We start from the raw sequence: 21,532 nt of genomic DNA, 5'->3' as shown, positions 1-21,532 counted from the left end.
AATTCTGGTAAATCCTGGATTTTTTTTTTACTTGGAAAAAGTGTAGTTTGGATTTCCAGGATGAGTGGAATATTTTGAAGTTGGAACGGGTTGAATCTGATAAAAAAAAATGTGGGATTTGTGGAACTTTGAAAAATGTCCCTTCCTTTTCAATGGGAATTTCATGGAAATCTGGGAATTTCAGGAAAATAGGGAATTTTTTGGAAAATGTCATTAGACTTTAATGTTACAAATGAATTGAAATGAATTGGTGTTTGGAACTGTTTAAATGGGAGAAATGTTGAAATAGTAGCATGTTGAATTGAGAAATGGTATTACGGGATTCCTGGAATTTCTGGAAAACCAGGAATTTTTCCAGTTCAAAAAATTAATTTGTTGCTTTTCCTGATTAGGAGGAATGTTTAGGAATAAAGTGGGCTAAAAATGTGGGAGGAGTATTTGCCAGAAAAAAAGGTCAAAAAAGGGTTTAATAAAAAGGGAATTCCTGGAATTTTTTTAACTTGGAAAAAGTGTAGTTTGAATTTCCAGGATGAGTGGAATGTGTTAAAGGTGGAATGTTTTGAATCTGATGAAAAATGGGGGGGTTGTGGAACTTTGAAAAATAGGGCTTTGGAAAACCAGGAATTCTGGTAAATCCTGGATTTTTTTTTAACTTGGAAAAAGTGTAGTTTGGATTTCCAGGATGAGTGGAATATTTTGAAGTTGGAAAGGGTTGAATCTGATAAAAAAAATGTGGGATTTGTGGAACTTTGAAAAATGTCCCTTCCTTTTCAATGGGAATTTCATGGAAATCTGGGAATTTCAGGAAAATAGGGAATTTTTTGGAAAATGTCATTAGACTTTAATGTTACAAATGAATTGAAATGAATTGGTGTTTGGAACTGTTTAAATGGGAGAAATGTTGAAATAGTAGCATGTTGAATTGAGAAATGGTATTACGGGATTCCTGGAAGTTCTGGAAAACCAGGAATTTTTCCAGTTCAAAAAATTAATTTGTTTCTTTTCCTGATTAGGAGGAATGTTTAGGAATAAAGTGGGCTAAAAATGTGGGAGGAGTATTCGCCAGAAAAAAAAGGTCAAAAAAGGGTTTAATAAAAAGGGAATTCCTGGAATTTTTTTAACTTGGAAAAAGTGTAGTTTGAATTTCCAGGATGAGTGGAATATGTTAAAGGTGGAATGGTATGAATCTGATGAAAAATGTGGGGGTTGTGGAACTTTGAAAAATGTCCCATCCTTTTCATTGGGAAATTCAGGAAAATGTGGAATATTTTTGGAAAATGCAATAAGACTTGAATGTTCTAAATGACTTGAAATTGTTGGTGTCTGAATTGTTTAAATTGGTGGAGAAATGCTGAAGTAGTAACATGTTGAATTGAAAAATGGTCTTAAGGAATTCCAGGAATTTCAGGAAAACCAGGAATTTTTCCAGTTCAAAAAACTAATTTGTATTTTTGTCCTAATTAAGAGTAATGTTTTGATGGTGGAACAGTTTAAGTGGATTGAAAAAATGTGGGAGTAGTAGTTGCCAGAAAAAAGGGTGGAAATTGGGCTTTGGAAAACCAGGAATTCTGGTAAATCCTGGATTTTTTTTGAACTTGGAAAAAGTGTAGTTTGGATTTCCAGGATGAGTGGAATATTTTGAAGTTGGAACGGGTTGAATCTGATAAAAAAAATGTGGGATTTGTGGAACTTTGAAAAATGTCCCTTCCTTTTCAATGGGAATTTCATGGAAATCTGGGAATTTCAGGAAAATAGGGAATTTTTTGGAAAATGTCATTAGACTTTAATGTTACAAATGAATTGAAATGAATTGGTGTTTGGAACTGTTTAAATGGGAGAAATGTTGAAATAGTAGCATGTTGAATTGAGAAATGGTATTACGGGATTCCTGGAATTTCTGGAAAACCAGGAATTTTTCCAGTTCAAAAAATTAATTTGTTGCTTTTCCTGATTAGGAGGAATGTTTAGGAATAAAGTGGGCTAAAAATGTGGGAGGAGTATTCGCCAGAAAAAAAGGTCAAAAAAGGGTTTAATAAAAAGGGAATTCCTGGAATTTTTTTAACTTGGAAAAAGTGTAGTTTGAATTTCCAGGATGAGTGGAATGTGTTGAAGGTGGAATGGTTTGAATAGGTGGAAAAATGTGGGAATTATGGAAGTTTGAAAAATGACTAATTCATTTTGAATGGGAAAATGTCCCGGAAAACTGGGAATTCTTGGAAATCTATTTAGGAATTTCTGGAATTTTGGGAAAAGCGGGAATTTTTCCAGTTCAAAAATTTAACTTTGTCTTTTATCCTGAGTAAGAGGAATGTTTTTACTGTGAAACGGTTGAAATTAGTTAAAAAATGTGGAAGGAGTAGTCGCCAGAAAAAAAGGTAAAAAAAAAAAAAAAAAAAAAAGATTTGGAATTCTGGGAATTCCTGGGATTTTTTTGAACTTTGATTGTTCAGGATGAGTGAAATATGTTGAAGGTGGAATGGTTTGAATAGGTGTAAAAATGTGTGAATTGTGGAAGTTTGAAAAATGACCAATTCATTTTGAATGGGGAAAAATGTCCCGGAAAACCTGGAATTCTGGGAAATCTGGGAATTTTTTTGAATTAGTCAAAAAAAAAGCCCACGATTCCCGAATAGGCTGAACAGTTTGAAGTTGGAACGGTTTGAATCGGATGAAAAATGTGGAAGGTAGAGCGCGCCAAAGTCTAAAGAAGAAGAAAAACCATATGTGTGAACATTCACACAACTAGATGAGGTGTGAATGTTCCAATGCTGAAGTTGAAGTGAAATGCTGACAGAATGTAGTTTGAATGGAAGAATAGTTTGAATGTTGAAGAGTTTGAATTTCCAGGAAAACCGGAATTTGGTTTGGAACTTGGGGAAGTCTTAGTTTGAATGTTCAGGATGAGTGGAATGTGTTGAAGGTGGAATGGTTTGAATAGGTGGAAAAATGTGGGAATTATGGAAGTTTGAAAAATGACTAATTCATTTTGAATGGGAAAATGTCCCGGAAAACTGGGAATTCTTGGAAATCTATTTAGGAATTTCTGGAATTTTGGGAAAAGCGGGAATTTTTCCAGTTCAAAAATGTAACTTTGTCTTTTATCCTGAGTAAGAGGAATGTTTTGACTGTAAAACGGTTGAAATTAGTTAAAAAATGTGGAAGGAATAGTCGCCAGAAAAAAAGGTAAAAAAAAAAAAGATTTGGAATTCTGGGAATTCCTGGGATTTTTTTGAACTTTGATTGTTCAGGATGAGTGAAATATGTTGAAGGTGGAATGGTTTGAATAGGTGTAAAAATGTGGGAATTGTGGAAGTTTGAAAAATGACCAATTCATTTTGAATGGGGAAAAATGTCCCGGAAAACCTGGAATTCTGGGAAATCTGGGAATTTTTTTGAATTAGTCAAAAAAAAGCCCACGATTCCCGAATAGGCTGAACAGTTTGAAGTTGGAACGGTTTGAATCGGATGAAAAATGTGGAAGGTAGAGCGCGCCAAAGTCTAAAGAAGAAGAAAAACCATATGTGTGAACTGGAACATTCACACAACTAGATGAGGTGTGAATGTTCCAATGCTGAAGTTGAAGTGAAATGCTGACAGAATGTAGTTTGAATGGAAGAATAGTTTCAATGTTGAAGAGTTTGAATTTCCAGGAAAACCGGAATTTGGTTTGGAACTTGGGGAAGTCTTAGTTTGAATGTCCAGGATGAGTGGAATGTGTTGATGTTGGAATGGTTTGAATTGGTTGAAAAATGTGGGAAATGTGCAACTCGGAAAAATGGCCAATTCATTTTGAATGAGGAAAATGTCCCTGAAAACTAGGAATTCTTGGAAATGCGAGAACTTTTTGAAATTGTTGAAGGAGAGCACACCATTTTGAACAGGCTGAATATTTTGTAGTTGGAACGGGTTAAATCGAATGAAAAATGTGGGAGTTGTGGAACTTTGGAAAAAGGTCCCATCCTTTTCAATGGGAATTTCAGGAAAATGGGGAGTTTTTTTGGAAAATGTCAGAAGACTTGAAAGTTCTAAATGAGTTGAAATGGTTGGTGTTAGAATTGTTTAAATTGGTCGAGAAATGCTGAATTAGTAACATGTTGAATTGAGAAATGGTCTTAAGGAATTCCAGGAATTTCAGGAAAACCAGGAATTTTTCCAGTTCAAAAAACTAATTTGTATTTTTGTCCTAATTAAGAGTAATGTTTTGATGGTGGAACAGTTTAAGTGGATTGAAAAAATGTGGGAGTAGTAGTTGCCAGAAAAAAGGGTGGAAATAGGGCTTTGGAAAACCAGGAATTCTGGTAAATCCTGGATTTTTTTTTTAACTTGGAAAAAGTGTAGTTTGGATTTCCAGGATGAGTGGAATATTTTGAAGTTGGAACGGGTTGAATCTGATAAAAAAAAATGTGGGATTTGTGGAACTTTGAAAAATGTCCCTTCCTTTTCAATGGGAATTTCATGGAAATCTGGGAATTTCAGGAAAATAGGGAATTTTTTGGAAAATGTCATTAGACTTTAATGTTACAGATGAATTGAAATGAATTGGTGTTTGGAACTGTTTAAATGGGAGAAATGTTGAAATAGTAGCATGTTGAATTGAGAAATGGTATTACGGGATTCCTGGAATTTCTGGAAAACCAGGAATTTTTCCAGTTCAAAAAATTAATTTGTTGCTTTTCCTGATTAGGAGGAATGTTTAGGAATAAAGTGGGCTAAAAATGTGGGAGGAGTATTCGCCAGAAAAAAAGGTCAAAAAAGGGTTTAATAAAAAGGGAATTCCTGGAATTTTTTTAACTTGGAAAAAGTGTAGTTTGAATTTCCAGGATGAGTGGAATATGTTAAAGGTGGAATGGTTTGAATCTGATGAAAAATGTGGGGGTTGTGGAACTTTGAAAATGTCCCATCCTTTTCATTGGGAAATTCAGGAAAATGTGGAATATTTTTGGAAAATGCAATAAGACTTGAATGTTCTAAATGACTTGAAATTGTTGGTGTCTGAATTGTTTAAATTGGTGGAGAAATGCTGAAGTAGTAACATGTTGAATTGAAAAATGGTCTTAAGGAATTCCAGGAATTTCAGGAAAACCAGGAATTTTTCCAGTTCAAAAAACTAATTTGTATTTTTGTCCTAATTAAGAGTAATGTTTTGATGGTGGAACAGTTTAAGTGGATTGAAAAAATGTGGGAGTAGTAGTTGCCAGAAAAAAGGGTGGAAATAGGGCTTTGGAAAACCAGGAATTCTGGTAAATCCTGGATTTTTTTTTTAACTTGGAAAAAGTGTAGTTTGGATTTCCAGGATGAGTGGAATATTTTGAAGTTGGAACGGGTTGAATCTGATAAAAAAAAATGTGGGATTTGTGGAACTTTGAAAAATGTCCCTTCCTTTTCAATGGGAATTTCATGGAAATCTGGGAATTTCAGGAAAATAGGGAATTTTTTGGAAAATGTCATTAGACTTTAATGTTACAAATGAATTGAAATGAATTGGTGTTTGGAACTGTTTAAATGGGAGAAATGTTGAAATAGTAGCATGTTGAATTGAGAAATGGTATTACGGGATTCCTGGAATTTCTGGAAAACCAGGAATTTTTCCAGTTCAAAAAATTAATTTGTTGCTTTTCCTGATTAGGAGGAATGTTTAGGAATAAAGTGGGCTAAAAATGTGGGAGGAGTATTCGCCAGAAAAAAAGGTCAAAAAAGGGTTTAATAAAAAGGGAATTCCTGGAATTTTTTTAACTTGGAAAAAGTGTAGTTTGAATTTCCAGGATGAGTGGAATATGTTAAAGGTGGAATGGTATGAATCTGATGAAAAATGTGGGGGTTGTGGAACTTTGAAAAATGTCCCATCCTTTTCATTGGGAAATTCAGGAAAATGTGGAATATTTTTGGAAAATGCAATAAGACTTGAATGTTCTAAATGACTTGAAATTGTTGGTGTCTGAATTGTTTAAATTGGTGGAGAAATGCTGAAGTAGTAACATGTTGAATTGAAAAATGGTCTTAAGGAATTCCAGGAATTTCAGGAAAACCAGGAATTTTTCCAGTTCAAAAAACTAATTTGTATTTTTGTCCTAATTAAGAGTAATGTTTTGATGGTGGAACAGTTTAAGTGGATTGAAAAAATGTGGGAGTAGTAGTTGCCAGAAAAAAGGGTGGAAATAGGGCTTTGGAAAACCAGGAATTCTGGTAAATCCTGGATTTTTTTTTAACTTGGAAAAAGTGTAGTTTGGATTTCCAGGATGAGTGGAATATTTTGAAGTTGGAACGGGTTGAATCTGATAAAAAAAAATGTGGGATTTGTGGAACTTTGAAAAATGTCCCTTCCTTTTCAATGGGAATTTCATGGAAATCTGGGAATTTCAGGAAAATAGGGAATTTTTTGGAAAATGTCATTAGACTTTAATGTTACAAATGAATTGAAATGAATTGGTGTTTGGAACTGTTTAAATGGGAGAAATGTTGAAATAGTAGCATGTTGAATTGAGAAATGGTATTACGGGATTCCTGGAATTTCTGGAAAACCAGGAATTTTTCCAGTTCAAAAAAATTAATTTGTTGCTTTTCCTGATTAGGAGGAATGTTTAGGAATAAAGTGGGCTAAAAATGTGGGAGGAGTATTCGCCAGAAAAAAAGGTCAAAAAAGGGTTTAATAAAAAGGGAATTCCTGGAATTTTTTTAACTTGGAAAAAGTGTAGTTTGAATTTCCAGGATGAGTGGAATATGTTAAAGGTGGAATGGTTTGAATCTGATGAAAAATGTGGGGGTTGTGGAACTTTGAAAAATGTCCCATTCTTTTCATTGGGAAATTCAGGAAAATGTGGAATATTTTGGAAAATGCAATAAGACTTGAATGTTCTAAATGACTTGAAATTGTTGGTGTCTGAATTGTTTAAATTGGTGGAGAAATGCTGAAGTAGTAACATGTTGAATTGAAAAATGGTCTTAATTAATTCCAGGAATTTCAGGAAAACCAGGAATTTTTCCAGTTCAAAAAACTAATTTGTATTTTTGTCCTAATTAAGAGTAATGTTTTGATGGTGGAACAGTTTAAGTGGATTGAAAAAATGTGGGAGTAGTAGTTGCCAGAAAAAAGGGTGGAAATAGGGCTTTGGAAAACCAGGAATTCTGGTAAATCCTGGATTTTTTTTTAACTTGGAAAAGGTGTAGTTTGGATTTCCAGGATGAGTGGAATATTTTGAAGTTGGAACGGGTTGAATCTGATAAAAATAATGTGGGATTTGTGGAACTTTGAAAAATGTCCCTTCCTTTTCAATGGGAATTTCATGGAAATCCGGGAATTTCAGGAAAATAGGGAATTTTTTGGAAAATGTCATTAGACTTTAATGTTACAAATGAATTGAAATGAATTGGTGTTTGGAACTGTTTAAATGGGAGAAATGTTGAAATAGTAGCATGTTGAATTGAGAAATGGTATTACGGGATTCCTGGAATTTCTGGAAAACCAGGAATTTTTCCAGTTCAAAAAATTAATTTGTTGCTTTTCCTGATTAGGAGGAATGTTTAGGAATAAAGTGGGCTAAAAATGTGGGAGGAGTATTCGCCAGAAAAAAAGGTCAAAAAAGGGTTTAATAAAAAGGGAATTCCTGGAATTTTTTTAACTTGGAAAAAGTGTAGTTTGAATTTCCAGGATGAGTGGAATATGTTAAAGGTGGAATGGTATGAATCTGATGAAAAATGTGGGGGTTGTGGAACTTTGAAAAATGTCCCATCCTTTTCATTGGGAAATTCAGGAAAATGTGGAATATTTTTGGAAAATGCAATAAGACTTGAATGTTCTAAATGACTTGAAATTGTTGGTGTCTGAATTGTTTAAATTGGTGGAGAAATGCTGAAGTAGTAACATGTTGAATTGAAAAATGGTCTTAAGGAATTCCAGGAATTTCAGGAAAACCAGGAATTTTTCTAGTTCAAAAAACTAATTTGTATTTTTGTCCTAATTAAGAGTAATGTTTTGATGGTGGAACAGTTTAAGTGGATTGAAAAAATGTGGGAGTAGTAGTTGCCAGAAAAAAGGGTGGAAATAGGGCTTTGGAAAACCAGGAATTCTGGTAAATCCTGGATTTTTTTTTAACTTGGAAAAAGTGTAGTTTGGATTTCCAGGATGAGTGGAATATTTTGAAGTTGGAACGGGTTGAATCTGATAAAAAAATGTGGGATTTGTGGAACTTTGAAAAATGTCCCTTCCTTTTCAATGGGAATTTCATGGAAATCTGGGAATTTCAGGAAAATAGGGAATTTTTTGGAAAATGTCATTAGACTTTAATGTTACAAATGAATTTAAATGAATTGGTGTTTGGAACTGTTTAAATGGGAGAAATGTTGAAATAGTAGCATGTTGAATTGAGAAATGGTATTACGGGATTCCTGGAATTTCTGGAAAACCAGGAATTTTTCCAGTTCAAAAAATTAATTTGTTGCTTTTCCTGATTAGGAGGAATGTTTAGGAATAAAGTGGGCTAAAAATGTGGGAGGAGTATTCGCCAGAAAAAAAGGTCAAAAAAGGGTTTAATAAAAAGGGAATTCCTGGAATTTTTTTAACTTGGAAAAAGTGTAGTTTGAATTTCCAGGATGAGTGGAATATGTTAAAGGTGGAATGGTTTGAATCTGATGAAAAATGTGGGGGTTGTGGAACTTTGAAAAATGTCCCATCCTTTTCATTGGGAAATTCAGGAAAATGTGGAATATTTTTGGAAAATGCAATAAGACTTGAATGTTCTAAATGACTTGAAATTGTTGGTGTCTGAATTGTTTAAATTGGTGGAGAAATGCTGAAGTAGTAACATGTTGAATTGAAAAATGGTCTTAAGGAATTCCAGGAATTTCAGGAAAACCAGGAATTTTTCCAGTTCAAAAAACTAATTTGTATTTTTGTCCTAATTAAGAGTAATGTTTTGATGGTGGAACAGTTTAAGTGGATTGAAAAAATGTGGGAGTAGTAGTTGCCAGAAAAAAGGGTGGAAATAGGGCTTTGGAAAACCAGGAATTCTGGTAAATCCTGGATTTTTTTTTTAACTTGGAAAAAGTGTAGTTTGGATTTCCAGGATGAGTGGAATATTTTGAAGTTGGAACGGGTTGAATCTGGTAAAAAAAAATGTGGGATTTGTGGAACTTTGAAAAATGTCCCTTCCTTTTCAATGGGAATTTCATGGAAATCTGGGAATTTCAGGAAAATAGGGAATTTTTTGGAAAATGTCATTAGACTTTAATGTTACAAATTAATTGAAATGAATTGGTGTTTGGAACTGTTTAAATGGGAGAAATGTTGAAATAGTAGCATGTTGAATTGAGAAATGGTATTACGGGATTCCTGGAATTTCTGGAAAACCAGGAATTTTTCCAGTTCAAAAAATTAATTTGTTGCTTTTCCTGATTAGGAGGAATGTTTAGGAATAAAGTGGGCTAAAAATGTGGGAGGAGTATTCGCCAGAAAAAAAGGTCAAAAAAGGGTTTAATAAAAAGGGAATTCCTGGAATTTTTTTAACTTGGAAAAAAGTGTAGTTTGAATTTCCAGGATGAGTGGAATATGTTAAAGGTGGAATGGTTTGAATCTGATGAAAAATGTGGGGGTTGTGGAACTTTGAAAAATGTCCCATCCTTTTCATTGGGAAATTCAGGAAAATGTGGAATATTTTTGGAAAATGCAATAAGACTTGAATGTTCTAAATGACTTGAAATTGTTGGTGTCTGAATTGTTTAAATTGGTGGAGAAATGCTGAAGTAGTAACATGTTGAATTGAAAAATGGTCTTAAGGAATTCCAGGAATTTCAGGAAAACCAGGAGTTTTTCCAGTTCAAAAAACTAATTTGTATTTTTGTCCTAATTAAGAGTAATGTTTTGATGGTGGAACAGTTTAAGTGGATTGAAAAAATGTGGGAGTAGTAGTTGCCAGAAAAAAGGGTGGAAATAGGGCTTTGGAAAACCAGGAATTCTGGTAAATCCTGGATTTTTTTTTAACTTGGAAAAAGTGTAGTTTGGATTTCCAGGATGAGTGGAATATTTTGAAGTTGGAACGGGTTGAATCTGATAAAAAAAATGTGGGATTTGTGGAACTTTGAAAAATGTCCCTTCCTTTTCAATGGGAATTTCATGGAAATCTGGGAATTTCAGGAAAATAGGGAATTTTTTGGAAAATGTCATTAGACTTTAATGTTACAAATGAATTGAAATGAATTGGTGTTTGGAACTGTTTAAATGGGAGAAATGTTGAAATAGTAGCATGTTGAATTGAGAAATGGTATTACGGGATTCCTGGAATTTCTGGAAAACCAGGAATTTTTCCAGTTCAAAAAATTAATTTGTTGCTTTTCCTGATTAGGAGGAATGTTTAGGAATAAAGTGGGCTAAAAATGTGGGAGGAGTATTCGCCAGAAAAAAAGGTCAAAAAAGGGTTTAATAAAAAGGGAATTCCTGGAATTTTTTTAACTTGGAAAAAGTGTAGTTTGAATTTCCAGGATGAGTGGAATATGTTAAAGGTGGAATGGTTTGAATCTGATGAAAAATGTGGGGGTTGTGGAACTTTGAAAAATGTCCCATCCTTTTCATTGGGAAATTCAGGAAAATGTGGAATATTTTGGAAAATGCAATAAGACTTGAATGTTCTAAATGACTTGAAATTGTTGGTGTCTGAATTGTTTAAATTGGTGGAGAAATGCTGAAGTAGTAACATGTTGAATTGAAAAATGGTCTTAAGGAATTCCAGGAATTTCAGGAAAACCAGGAATTTTTCCAGTTCAAAAAACTAATTTGTATTTTTGTCCTAATTAAGAGTAATGTTTTGATGGTGGAACAGTTTAAGTGGATTGAAAAAATGTGGGAGTAGTAGTTGCCAGAAAAAAGGGTGGAAATAGGGCTTTGGAAAACCAGGAATTCTGGTAAATCCTGGATTTTTTTTTAACTTGGAAAAAGTGTCGTTTGGATTTCCAGGATGAGTGGAATATTTTGAAGTTGGAACGGGTTGAATCTGATAAAAAAAAATGTGGGATTTGTGGAACTTTGAAAAATGTCCCTTCCTTTTCAATGGGAATTTCATGGAAATCCGGGAATTTCAGGAAAATAGGGAATTTTTTGGAAAATGTCATTAGACTTTAATGTTACAAATGAATTGAAATGAATTGGTGTTTGGAACTGTTTAAATGGGAGAAATGTTGAAATAGTAGCATGTTGAATTGAGAAATGGTATTACGGGATTCCTGGAATGTCTGGAAAACCAGGAATTTTTCCAGTTCAAAAAATTAATTTGTTGCTTTTCCTGATTAGGAGGAATGTTTAGGAATAAAGTGGGCTAAAAATGTGGGAGGAGTATTCGCCAGAAAAAAAGGTCAAAAAAGGGTTTAATAAAAAGGGAATTCCTGGAATTTTTTTAACTTGGAAAAAGTGTAGTTTGAATTTCCAGGATGAGTGGAATATGTTAAAGGTGGAATGGTTTGAATCTGATGAAAAATGTGGGGGTTGTGGAACTTTGAAAAATGTCCCATCCTTTTCATTGGGAAATTCAGGAAAATGTGGAATATTTTGGAAAATGCAATAAGACTTGAATGTTCTAAATGACTTGAAATTGTTGGTGTCTGAATTGTTTAAATTGGTGGAGAAATGCTGAAGTAGTAACATGTTGAATTGAAAAATGGTCTTAAGGAATTCCAGGAATTTCAGGAAAACCAGGAATTTTTCCAGTTCAAAAAACTAATTTGTATTTTTGTCCTAATTAAGCGTAATGTTTTGATGGTGGAACAGTTTAAGTGGATTGAAAAAATGTGGGAGTAGTAGTTGCCAGAAAAAAGGGTGGAAATAGGGCTTTGGAAAACCAGGAATTCTGGTAAATCCTGGATTTTTTTTTTACTTGGAAAAAGTGTAGTTTGGATTTCCAGGATGAGTGGAATATTTTGAAGTTGGAACGGGTTGAATCTGATAAAAAAAAATGTGGGATTTGTGGAACTTTGAAAAATGTCCCTTCCTTTTCAATGGGAATTTCATGGAAATCTGGGAATTTCAGGAAAATAGGAAATTTTTTGGAAAATGTCATTAGACTTTAATGCTACAAATGAATTGAAATGAATTGGTGTTTGGAACTGTTTAAATGGGAGAAATGTTGAAATAGTAGCATGTTGAATTGAGAAATGGTATTACGGGATTCCTGGAATTTCTGGAAAACCAGGAATTTTTCCAGTTCAAAAAACTAATTTGTATTTTTGTCCTAATTAAGAGTAATGTTTTGATGGTGGAACAGTTTAAGTGGATTGAAAAAATGTGGGAGTAGTAGTTGCCAGAAAAAAGGGTGGAAATAGGGCTTTGGAAAACCAGGAATTCTGGTAAATCCTGGATTTTTTTTTAACTTGGAAAAAGTGTAGTTTGGATTTCCAGGATGAGTGGAATATTTTGAAGTTGGAACGGGTTGAATCTGATAAAAAAAATGTGGGATTTGTGGAACTTTGAAAAATGTCCCTTCCTTTTCAATGGGAATTTCATGGAAATCTGGGAATTTCAGGAAAATAGGGAATTTTTTGGAAAATGTCATTAGACTTTAATGCTACAAATGAATTGAAATGAATTGGTGTTTGGAACTGTTTAAATGGGAGAAATGTTGAAATAGTAGCATGTTGAATTGAGAAATGGTATTACGGGATTCCTGGAATTTCTGGAAAACCAGGAATTTTTCCAGTTCAAAAAATTAATTTGTTGCTTTTCCTGATTAGGAGGAATGTTTAGGAATAAAGTGGGCTAAAAATGTGGGAGGAGTATTCGCCAGAAAAAAAAGGTCAAAAAAGGGTTTAATAAGGGAATTCCTGGAATTTTTTTAACTTGGAAAAAGTGTAGTTTGAATTTCCAGGATGAGTGGAATATGTTAAAGGTGGAATGGTTTGAATCTGATGAAAAATGTGGGGGTTGTGGAACTTTGAAAAATGTCCCATCCTTTTCATTGGGAAATTCAGGAAAATGTGGAATATTTTGGAAAATGCAATAAGACTTGAATGTTCTAAATGACTTGAAATTGTTGGTGTCTGAATTGTTTAAATTGGTGGAGAAATGCTGAAGTAGTAACATGTTGAATTGAAAAATGGTCTTAAGGAATTCCAGGAATTTCAGGAAAACCAGGAATTTTTCCAGTTCAAAAGACTAATTTGTATTTTTGTCCTAATTAAGAGTAATGTTTTGATGGTGGAACAGTTTAAGTGGATTGAAAAAATGTGGGAGTAGTAGTTGCCAGAAAAAAGGGTGGAAATAGGGCTTTGGAAAACCAGGAATTCTGGTAAATCCTGGATTTTTTTTTAACTTGGAAAAAGTGTAGTTTGGATTTCCAGGATGAGTGGAATATTTTGAAGTTGGAACGGGTTGAATCTGATAAAAACAAATGTGGGATTTGTGGAACTTTGAAAAATGTCCCTTCCTTTTCAATGGGAATTTCATGGAAATCTGGGAATTTCAGGAAAATAGGGAATTTTTTGGAAAATGTCATTAGACTTTAATGTTACAAATGAATTGAAATGAATTGGTGTTTGGAACTGTTTAAATGGGAGAAATGTTGAAATAGTAGCATGTTGAATTGAGAAATGGTATTACGGGATTCCTGGAATTTCTGGAAAACCAGGAATTTTTCCAGTTCAAAAAACTAATTTGTATTTTTGTCCTAATTAAGAGTAATGTTTTGATGGTGGAACAGTTTAAGTGGATTGAAAAAATGTGGGAGTAGTAGTTGCCAGAAAAAAGGGTGGAAATAGGGCTTTGGAAAACCAGGAATTCTGGTAAATCCTGGATTTTTTTTTAACTTGGAAAAAGTGTAGTTTGGATTTCCAGGATGAGTGGAATATTTTGAAGTTGGAACGGGTTGAATCTGATAAAAAAAAATGTGGGATTTGTGGAACTTTGAAAAATGTCCCTTCCTTTTCAATGGGAATTTCATGGAAATCTGGGAATTTCAGGAAAATAGGGAATTTTTTGGAAAATGTCATTAGACTTTAATGTTACAAATGAATTGAAATGAATTGGTGTTTGGAACTGTTTAAATGGGAGAAATGTTGAAATAGTAGCATGTTGAATTGAGAAATGGTATTACGGGATTCCTGGAATTTCTGGAAAACCAGGAATTTTTCCAGTTCAAAAAATTAATTTGTTGCTTTTCCTGATTAGGAGGAATGTTTAGGAATAAAGTGGGCTAAAAATGTGGGAGGAGTATTCGCCAGAAAAAAAGGTCAAAAAAGGGTTTAATAAAAAGGGAATTCCTGGAATTTTTTTAACTTGGAAAAAGTGTAGTTTGAATTTCCAGGATGAGTGGAATGTGTTGAAGGTGGAATGGTTTGAATAGGTGCAGAAAAATAGTTCTCAGGTTTTTCTATGTTTACATTTTCACATTATATTTTATTCAGCATTTTTTACATTAATACTCTGTGGTGTGGACCTAACAAATTTACCTAAAATGTTAGCCAGCTGACGTTAGCTTGCAAGTAACAAAATATCACTAAAGGGTATACCTAAAAAATTAGCTTAAAAAAAACTAACATGCTAATGTTAGCACACTAAAATGCTAACTAACATGTGTCAAGTACCAAAATATATTACTCTATGGGTGTACCTAACAAATTTACTTAAAATGTTAGCCAGCTGACGTTAGCTTGCATCAAGTGACAAAATAAAACACACTAAAATGCTAACTGTAACATGCGTCAAGTACTTACAAAATTAGCTTTAAAAAAAAAAAGCTAGCATTCTAACAGGTATTTTTTGTCAGGTGACAAAATATTTGACACAATGTTAGCATTGTTAGAATTGTTAAATTGGCTAAAAAAATCAATCATGCTAATATTAGCACACTAAAATGCTAACTGTAACATGCTTTGAGTACCAAAATATATTACCTAACAAATTTACTTAAAATGTTAGCCAGCTGACATTAGCTTGCATCAAGTAACAAAATATGACTGAAGGGTATACCTAAAAAAAAATAGCTTTAAAAAAAGTTAACATGCTAATGTTAGCACACTAAAATGCTAACTAACATGTGTCAAGTACCAAAATATATTACTGTGTACCTAACACATTTCCTTAAAATGTTAGCCAGCTGACGTTAGCTTGCATCAAGTGACAAAATAAAACACACTAAAATGCTAACTGTAACATGTGTCAAGTACTTACAAAATTAGCTTTGAAAAAAAAAAGCTAGGTATTTTTTGCCAGGTGACAAAATATTTGACACTGTTAGCATTAGCATTGTAAGAATTGTTAAATTGGCTAAAAAAATTAATCATGCTAATATTAGCACACTAAAATGCTAACTGTAACATGCGTCGAGTACCAAAATATATTACCTAACAAATTTACTTAAAATGTTAGCCAGCTGACATTAGCTTGCATCAAGTAACAAAATATAACCGAAGGGTACATTACAAAATTAGCTTAAAAAAAAAAAAAGCTAAAATGCTAACAGGTATTTTTTGTCAGGTGACAAAATATTTTACATTATGTTAGCATTGTTAGAATTGTTAAATTGTCCAAAAAAATATATAATGCTTATATTAGCACACTAAAATGCTAACTATAACATGCGTCAAGTACTTACAAAATTAGCTTTAAAAAAAAAAAAGCTAGCATTCTAACAGGTATTTTTTGTCAGGTGACAAAATATTTGACACTATGTTAGCGTTGTTAGAATTGTTAAATTGGCTAAAAAAAAATCAATCATGCTAATATTAGCACACTAAAATGCTAACTGTAACATGCTTTGAGTACCAAAATATATTACCTAACAAATTTACTTAAAATGTTAGCCAGCTGACATTAGCTTGCATCAAGTAACAAAATATGACTGAAGGGTATACCTAAAAAAAAATATAGCTTTAAAAAAAGTTAACATGCTAATGTTAGCACACTAAAATGCTAACTAACATGTGTCAAGTACCAAAATATATTACTGTGTACCTAACACATTTCCTTAAAATGTTAGCCAGCTGACGTTAGCTTGCATCAAGTGACAAAATAAAACACACTAAAATGCTAACTGTAACATGTGTCAAGTACTTACAAAATTAGCTTTGAAAAAAAAAAAGCTAGGTATTTTTTGCCAGGTGACAAAATATTTGACACTGTTAGCATTGTAAGAATTGTTAAATTGGCAAAAAAAAAAAAAAATCAATCATGCTAATATTAGCACACTAAAATGCTAACTGTAACATGCGTCGAGTATTAAAATATATTACTTTGTGGTGTGTACCTAACAAATTTACTTAAAATTTTAGCTTGTATCAAGTAACAAAATATAACTGAAGGGTACATTACAAAATTTGCTTAAAAAAAAAAAAAAAAATAAAGCTAAAATGCTAACAGGTATTTTTTGTCAGGTGACAAAATATTTGACACTATGTTAGCATTGTTAGAATTGTTAAATTGTCCAAAAAAATATATAATGCTTATGTTAGCACACTAAAATGCTAACTGTAACATGCGTCAAGTACTTACAAAATGAGCTTTAAAAAAAAAAGCTAGCATTCTAACAGGTATTTTTTGTCAGGTCACAAAATATTTGACACAATTGTTAGAATTGTTAAATTGGCTAAAAAAAACAATCATGCTAATATTAGCACACTAAAATGCTAACTGTAACATGCGTCGAGTATTAAAATATATTACTTTGTGGTGTGTACCTAACAAATTTACTTCAAATTTTAGCGTGTATCAAGTAACAAAATATAACTGAAGGGTACATTACAAAATTAGCTTAAAAAAAAATAAATAAATAAAAAAGCTAAAATGCTAACAGGTATTTTTTGTCAGGTGACAAAATATTTGACACTATGTTAGCATTGTTAGAATTGTTAAATTGGCCAAAAAAAATATAATGCTTATGTTAGCACACTAAAATGCTAACTGTAACATGCGTCAAGTACTTACAAAATTAGCTTTAAAAAAAAAAAGCTAGCATTCTAACAGGTATTTTTTGTCAGGTCACAAAATATTTGACACAATTGTTAGAATTGTTAAATTGGCTAAAAAAAATCAATCATGCTAATATTAGCACACTAAAATGCTAACTGTAACATGCTTCGAGTACCAAAATATATTACCTAACAAATTTACTTAAAGTGTTAGCCAGCTGACATTAGCTTGCATCAAGTAACAACATATGACTGAAGGATATACCTAAAAAAATAGCTTAAAAAAAAGCTAACGTGCTAATGTTAGCACACTAAAATGCTAACTGTAACATGTGTCAAGTACTTACAAAATTAGCTTTGAAAAATAAAGCTAACATGCTAACAGGTATTTTTTGTGAGGTCACAACATATTTGACACTGTTAGCATTGTTAGAATTGTTAAATTGGCTAAAAAAAAATCAATCATGCTAATATTAGCACACTAAAATGCTAACTGTAACATGCTTCGAGTACCAAAATATATTACCTAACAAATTTACTTAAAATGTTAGCCAGCTGACATTAGCTTGCATCAAGTAACAACATATGACTGAAGGATATACCTAAAAAAATAGCTTAAAAAAAAGCTAACGTGCTAATGTTAGCACACTAAAATGCTAACTGTAACATGCGTCAAGTACTTACAAAATTAGCTTTAAAAAAAAAAAAGCTAGCATTCTAACAGGTATTTTTTGTCAGGTCACAAAATATTTGACACAATTGTTAGAATTGTTAAATTGGCTAAAAAAAAATCAATCATGCTAATATTAGCACACTAAAATGCTAACTGTAACATGCTTCGAGTACCAAAATATATTACCTAACAAATTTACTTAAAGTGTTAGCCAGCTGACATTAGCTTGCATCAAGTAACAACATATGACTGAAGGATATACCTAAAAAAATACCTTAAAAAAAAGCTAACGTGCTAACGTTAGCACACTAAAATGCTAACTAACATGTGTCAAGTAGCAAAATATATTACTGTGTACCTAACACATTTCCTTAAAATGTTAGCCAGCTGACGTTAGCTTGCATCAAGTGACAAAATAAAACACACTAAAATGCTAACTGTAACATGTGTAAAGTACTTACAAAATTAGCTTTGAAAAAAAAAAAGCTAGCATGCCAACAGGTATTTTTTGTCAGGTCACAAAATATTTGACACAATTGTTAGAATTGTTAAATTGGCTAAAAAAAAATCAATCATGCTAATATTAGCACACTAAAATGCTAACTGTAACATGCGTCGAGTACTTACAAAATTAGCTTTAAAAAAAAAAAGCTAGCATTCTAACAGGTATTTTTTGTCAGGTCACAAAATATTTGACACAATTGTTAGAATTGTTAAATTGGCTAAAAAAAAATCAATCATGCTAATATTAGCACACTAAAATGCTAACTGTAACATGCTTCGAGTACCAAAATATATTACCTAACAAATTTACTTAAAATGTTAGCCAGCTGACATTAGCTTGCATCAAGTAACAAAATATGACTGAAGGGTATATTACAGAATTAGCTTAAAGATAAAAAAGCTAAAATGCTAACAGGTATTTTTTGTCAGGTGACAAAATATTTGACATTATGTTAGAATTGTTAAATTGGCCAAAAAAAAATATAATGCTTATGTTAGCACACTAAAATGCTAACTGTAACATGCGTCAAGTACTTACAAAATTAGCTTTAAAAAAAAAAAGCTAGCATTCTAACAGGTATTTTTTGTCAGGTCACAAAATATTTGACACAATTGTTAGAATTGTTAAATTGGCTAAAAAAAATCAATCATGCTAATATTAGCACACTAAAATGCTAACTGTAACATGCGTCGAGTATTAAAATATATTACTTTGTGGTGTGTACCTAACACATTTACTTCAAATTTTAGCGTGTATCAAGTAACAAAATATAACTGAAGGGTACATTACAAAATTAGCTTAAAAAAAAAAAAAAAAAAAAAAAAAAAAAGCTAAAATGCTAACAGGTATTTTTTGTCAGGTGACAAAATATTTGACACTATGTTAGCATTGTTAGAATTGTTAAATTGTCCAAAAAAATATATAATGCTTATGTTAGCACACTAAAATGCTAACTGTAACATGCGTCAAGTACTTACAAAATTAGCTTTAAAAAAAAAAAGCTAGCATTCTAACAGGTATTTTTTGTCAGGTCACAAAATATTTGACACAATTGTTAGAATTGTTAAATTGGCTAAAAAAAATCAATCATGCTAATATTAGCACACTAAAATGCTAACTGTAACATGCTTCGAGTACCAAAATATATTACCTAACAAATTTACTTAAAGTAACACTTTTATGACTGAAGGATATACCTAAAAAAATAGCTTAAAAAAAAGCTAACGTGCTAATGTTAGCACACTAAAATGCTAACTGTAACATGCGTCAAGTACTTAGCTTGACATTAGCTTGCATCAAGTAACAAAATATGACTGAAGGGTATATTACAAAATTAGCTTAAAGCTAAAAAAGCTAAAATGCTAACAGGTATTTTTTGTCAGGTGACAAAATATTTGACATTATGTTAGAATTGTTAAATTGGCCAAAAAAAAATATAATGCTTATGTTAGCACACTAAAATGCTAACTATAACATGTGTCAAGTACTTACAAAATTAGCTTTAAAAAAAAAAAGCTAGCATTCTAACAGGTATTTTTTGTCAGGTCACAAAATATTTGACACAATTGTTAGAATTGTTAAATTGGCTAAAAAAAAATCAATCATGCTAATATTAGCACACTAAAATGCTAACTGTAACATGCTTCGAGTACCAAAATATATTACCTAACAAATTTACTTAAAATGTTAGCCAGCTGACATTAGCTTGCATCAAGTAACAAAATATAACTGAAGGTTATATTTAAAAAATGAGTTAAAAAAAAAAAAACCGAAGCTAACATGCTAATTTGTCAACAAAATACATGACGCTGAGATGTTTCCTGCTAAATTAGCAAAAAAAGCTAGCAGGAATGCTAACGATTGAGCTGTTAAAAAAACGAACTCGGGGCCACACTTTGGACCCCCCTGGTCTGGAGGGAGTCAGCCCTTTTTTGAGCGGGACCATTTGTAACTCCGGTTGATCACATAACTTCTTCTGCAGGGACCTGATGCCCAAGACCCTGGAGGGCCAGATCACCATGGAGAAGACCCCCAGCTACTTCGTGACCAAAGAGGCTCCGGCCCGGATCGCGGCCATGTCCCGGGCCACCAAGCTGATCGTGGTGGTGCGGGACCCGGTCACCCGGGCCATTTCGGACTACACCCAGACTCTGTCCAAGAAGCCCGACATCCCCTCCTTCCAGAGCCTGACCTTCAAGAACCGGACCACGGGGCTCATCGACACGTCGTGGAGCGCCGTCCAGATCGGGGTCTACGCCAAGCACCTGGACAACTGGCTGCAGTATTTCCCCGCCCGCCAGATCCTCTTCGTGAGCGGCGAGCGGCTCATCAGCGACCCGGCCGGAGAGCTGGGCCGCGTGCAGGACTTCCTGGGCCTGAAGCGCATCATCACGGACAAACACTTCTACTTCAACCAGACCAAGGGCTTCCCCTGCCTCAAGAAGGCCGAGGGCAGCAGCAAGCCCCACTGCCTGGGGAAGACCAAAGGCCGCACGCACCCGGACATCCGGCCCGAGGTGGTGCAAAGGCTCCGGGACTTCTACAGGCCCTTTAACATGAAGTTCTACCAGATGACCGCACACAACTTTGCCTGGGACTGACTGACTATTATTGTTATTATTATTATTGTTATTATTATTATTATTATTATTTGTAGATCCTGTAATGAGAGGTGGACATATATATATATATACATATATACATATATATATATGTATGTAAATGTACAGAAATCTATTTTATAATAATTTATTTTTATTTCCCAGCAATTAATTCACTAAGCTGCCTAACCGTGTTCCTTCACCACGTCTGGCTCACCTTTTTGTTTGTTTGTGGCTTTTAATCGACATTCCTCACGTCCATAACGCTGAGTCGGCAGGCAATCGGATTCCACGCTTTTGTCTCCCAGTAGAAGGCCAAGGTAGCTACACAACAACTCCAGTTAACTTATGCTGATTTGACACTTTTTACCCTTAATTTCCCCAGCCAAACACCTTGGAGTCGTATAACTTGGTATGTGACACGAGCCATATGTTAGCATGCTAATATTAGCATGCTAACTTTTGGAGCGAGTTTTGCAACCGTTTACACCGGAGTCATATAACTTGGTATGGGACACAAGCCATATGTTAGAATGCTACCGTTAGCATTGTAATATTAGCATAAGCTAACGGTAGCATTCTAACATATGGCTTGTGTCATGTACCAAGTTATATGACACTGGTGTAAACGGTTGCAAAACTCGCTCAAAAAGTTAGCATGCTAATATTAGCATGGTAACAAGCTAACGGTAGCATGCTAACATATGGCTTGTGTCATATACCAAGTTATATGACTCTTGTGTAAACGGTTGCAAAACTCGCTCAAAAAGTTAGCATGCTAATATTAGCATGTTAACAAGCTAACGGTAGCATGCTAATATATGGCTTGTGTCATATACCAAGTTATATAACGCTGGTGTAACCGGTTGCAAAATT

The 21,532-nt window shown here is 33.3% G+C and overlaps 1 protein-coding gene across 1 annotated transcript in view; it reads left to right on the top strand.

The window, feature by feature from the left end:
• hs3st3b1b (heparan sulfate (glucosamine) 3-O-sulfotransferase 3B1b) overlaps positions 1–21,145 on the top strand; it is a 106,989-nt gene extending 85,844 nt beyond the window's left edge. Inside the window, exon 2 of the mRNA XM_061932097.2 lies at positions 20,038–21,145. Coding sequence (XP_061788081.1) covers positions 20,038–20,656 — 619 coding nt within the window. The 3' untranslated portion in view covers positions 20,657–21,145. The remainder of the gene's footprint in view (positions 1–20,037) is intronic.
• Positions 21,146–21,532: the final 387 nt, after the last annotated feature.

This window comes from Nerophis lumbriciformis, linkage group LG39 (genome assembly GCF_033978685.3).
Source record: "Nerophis lumbriciformis linkage group LG39, RoL_Nlum_v2.1, whole genome shotgun sequence".
Lineage (NCBI taxonomy): Eukaryota > Metazoa > Chordata > Actinopteri > Syngnathiformes > Syngnathidae > Nerophis > Nerophis lumbriciformis.
The sequence above is the reverse complement of the archived record's forward strand: the minus strand, read 5'-3'. Positions and strand labels throughout refer to the sequence as shown.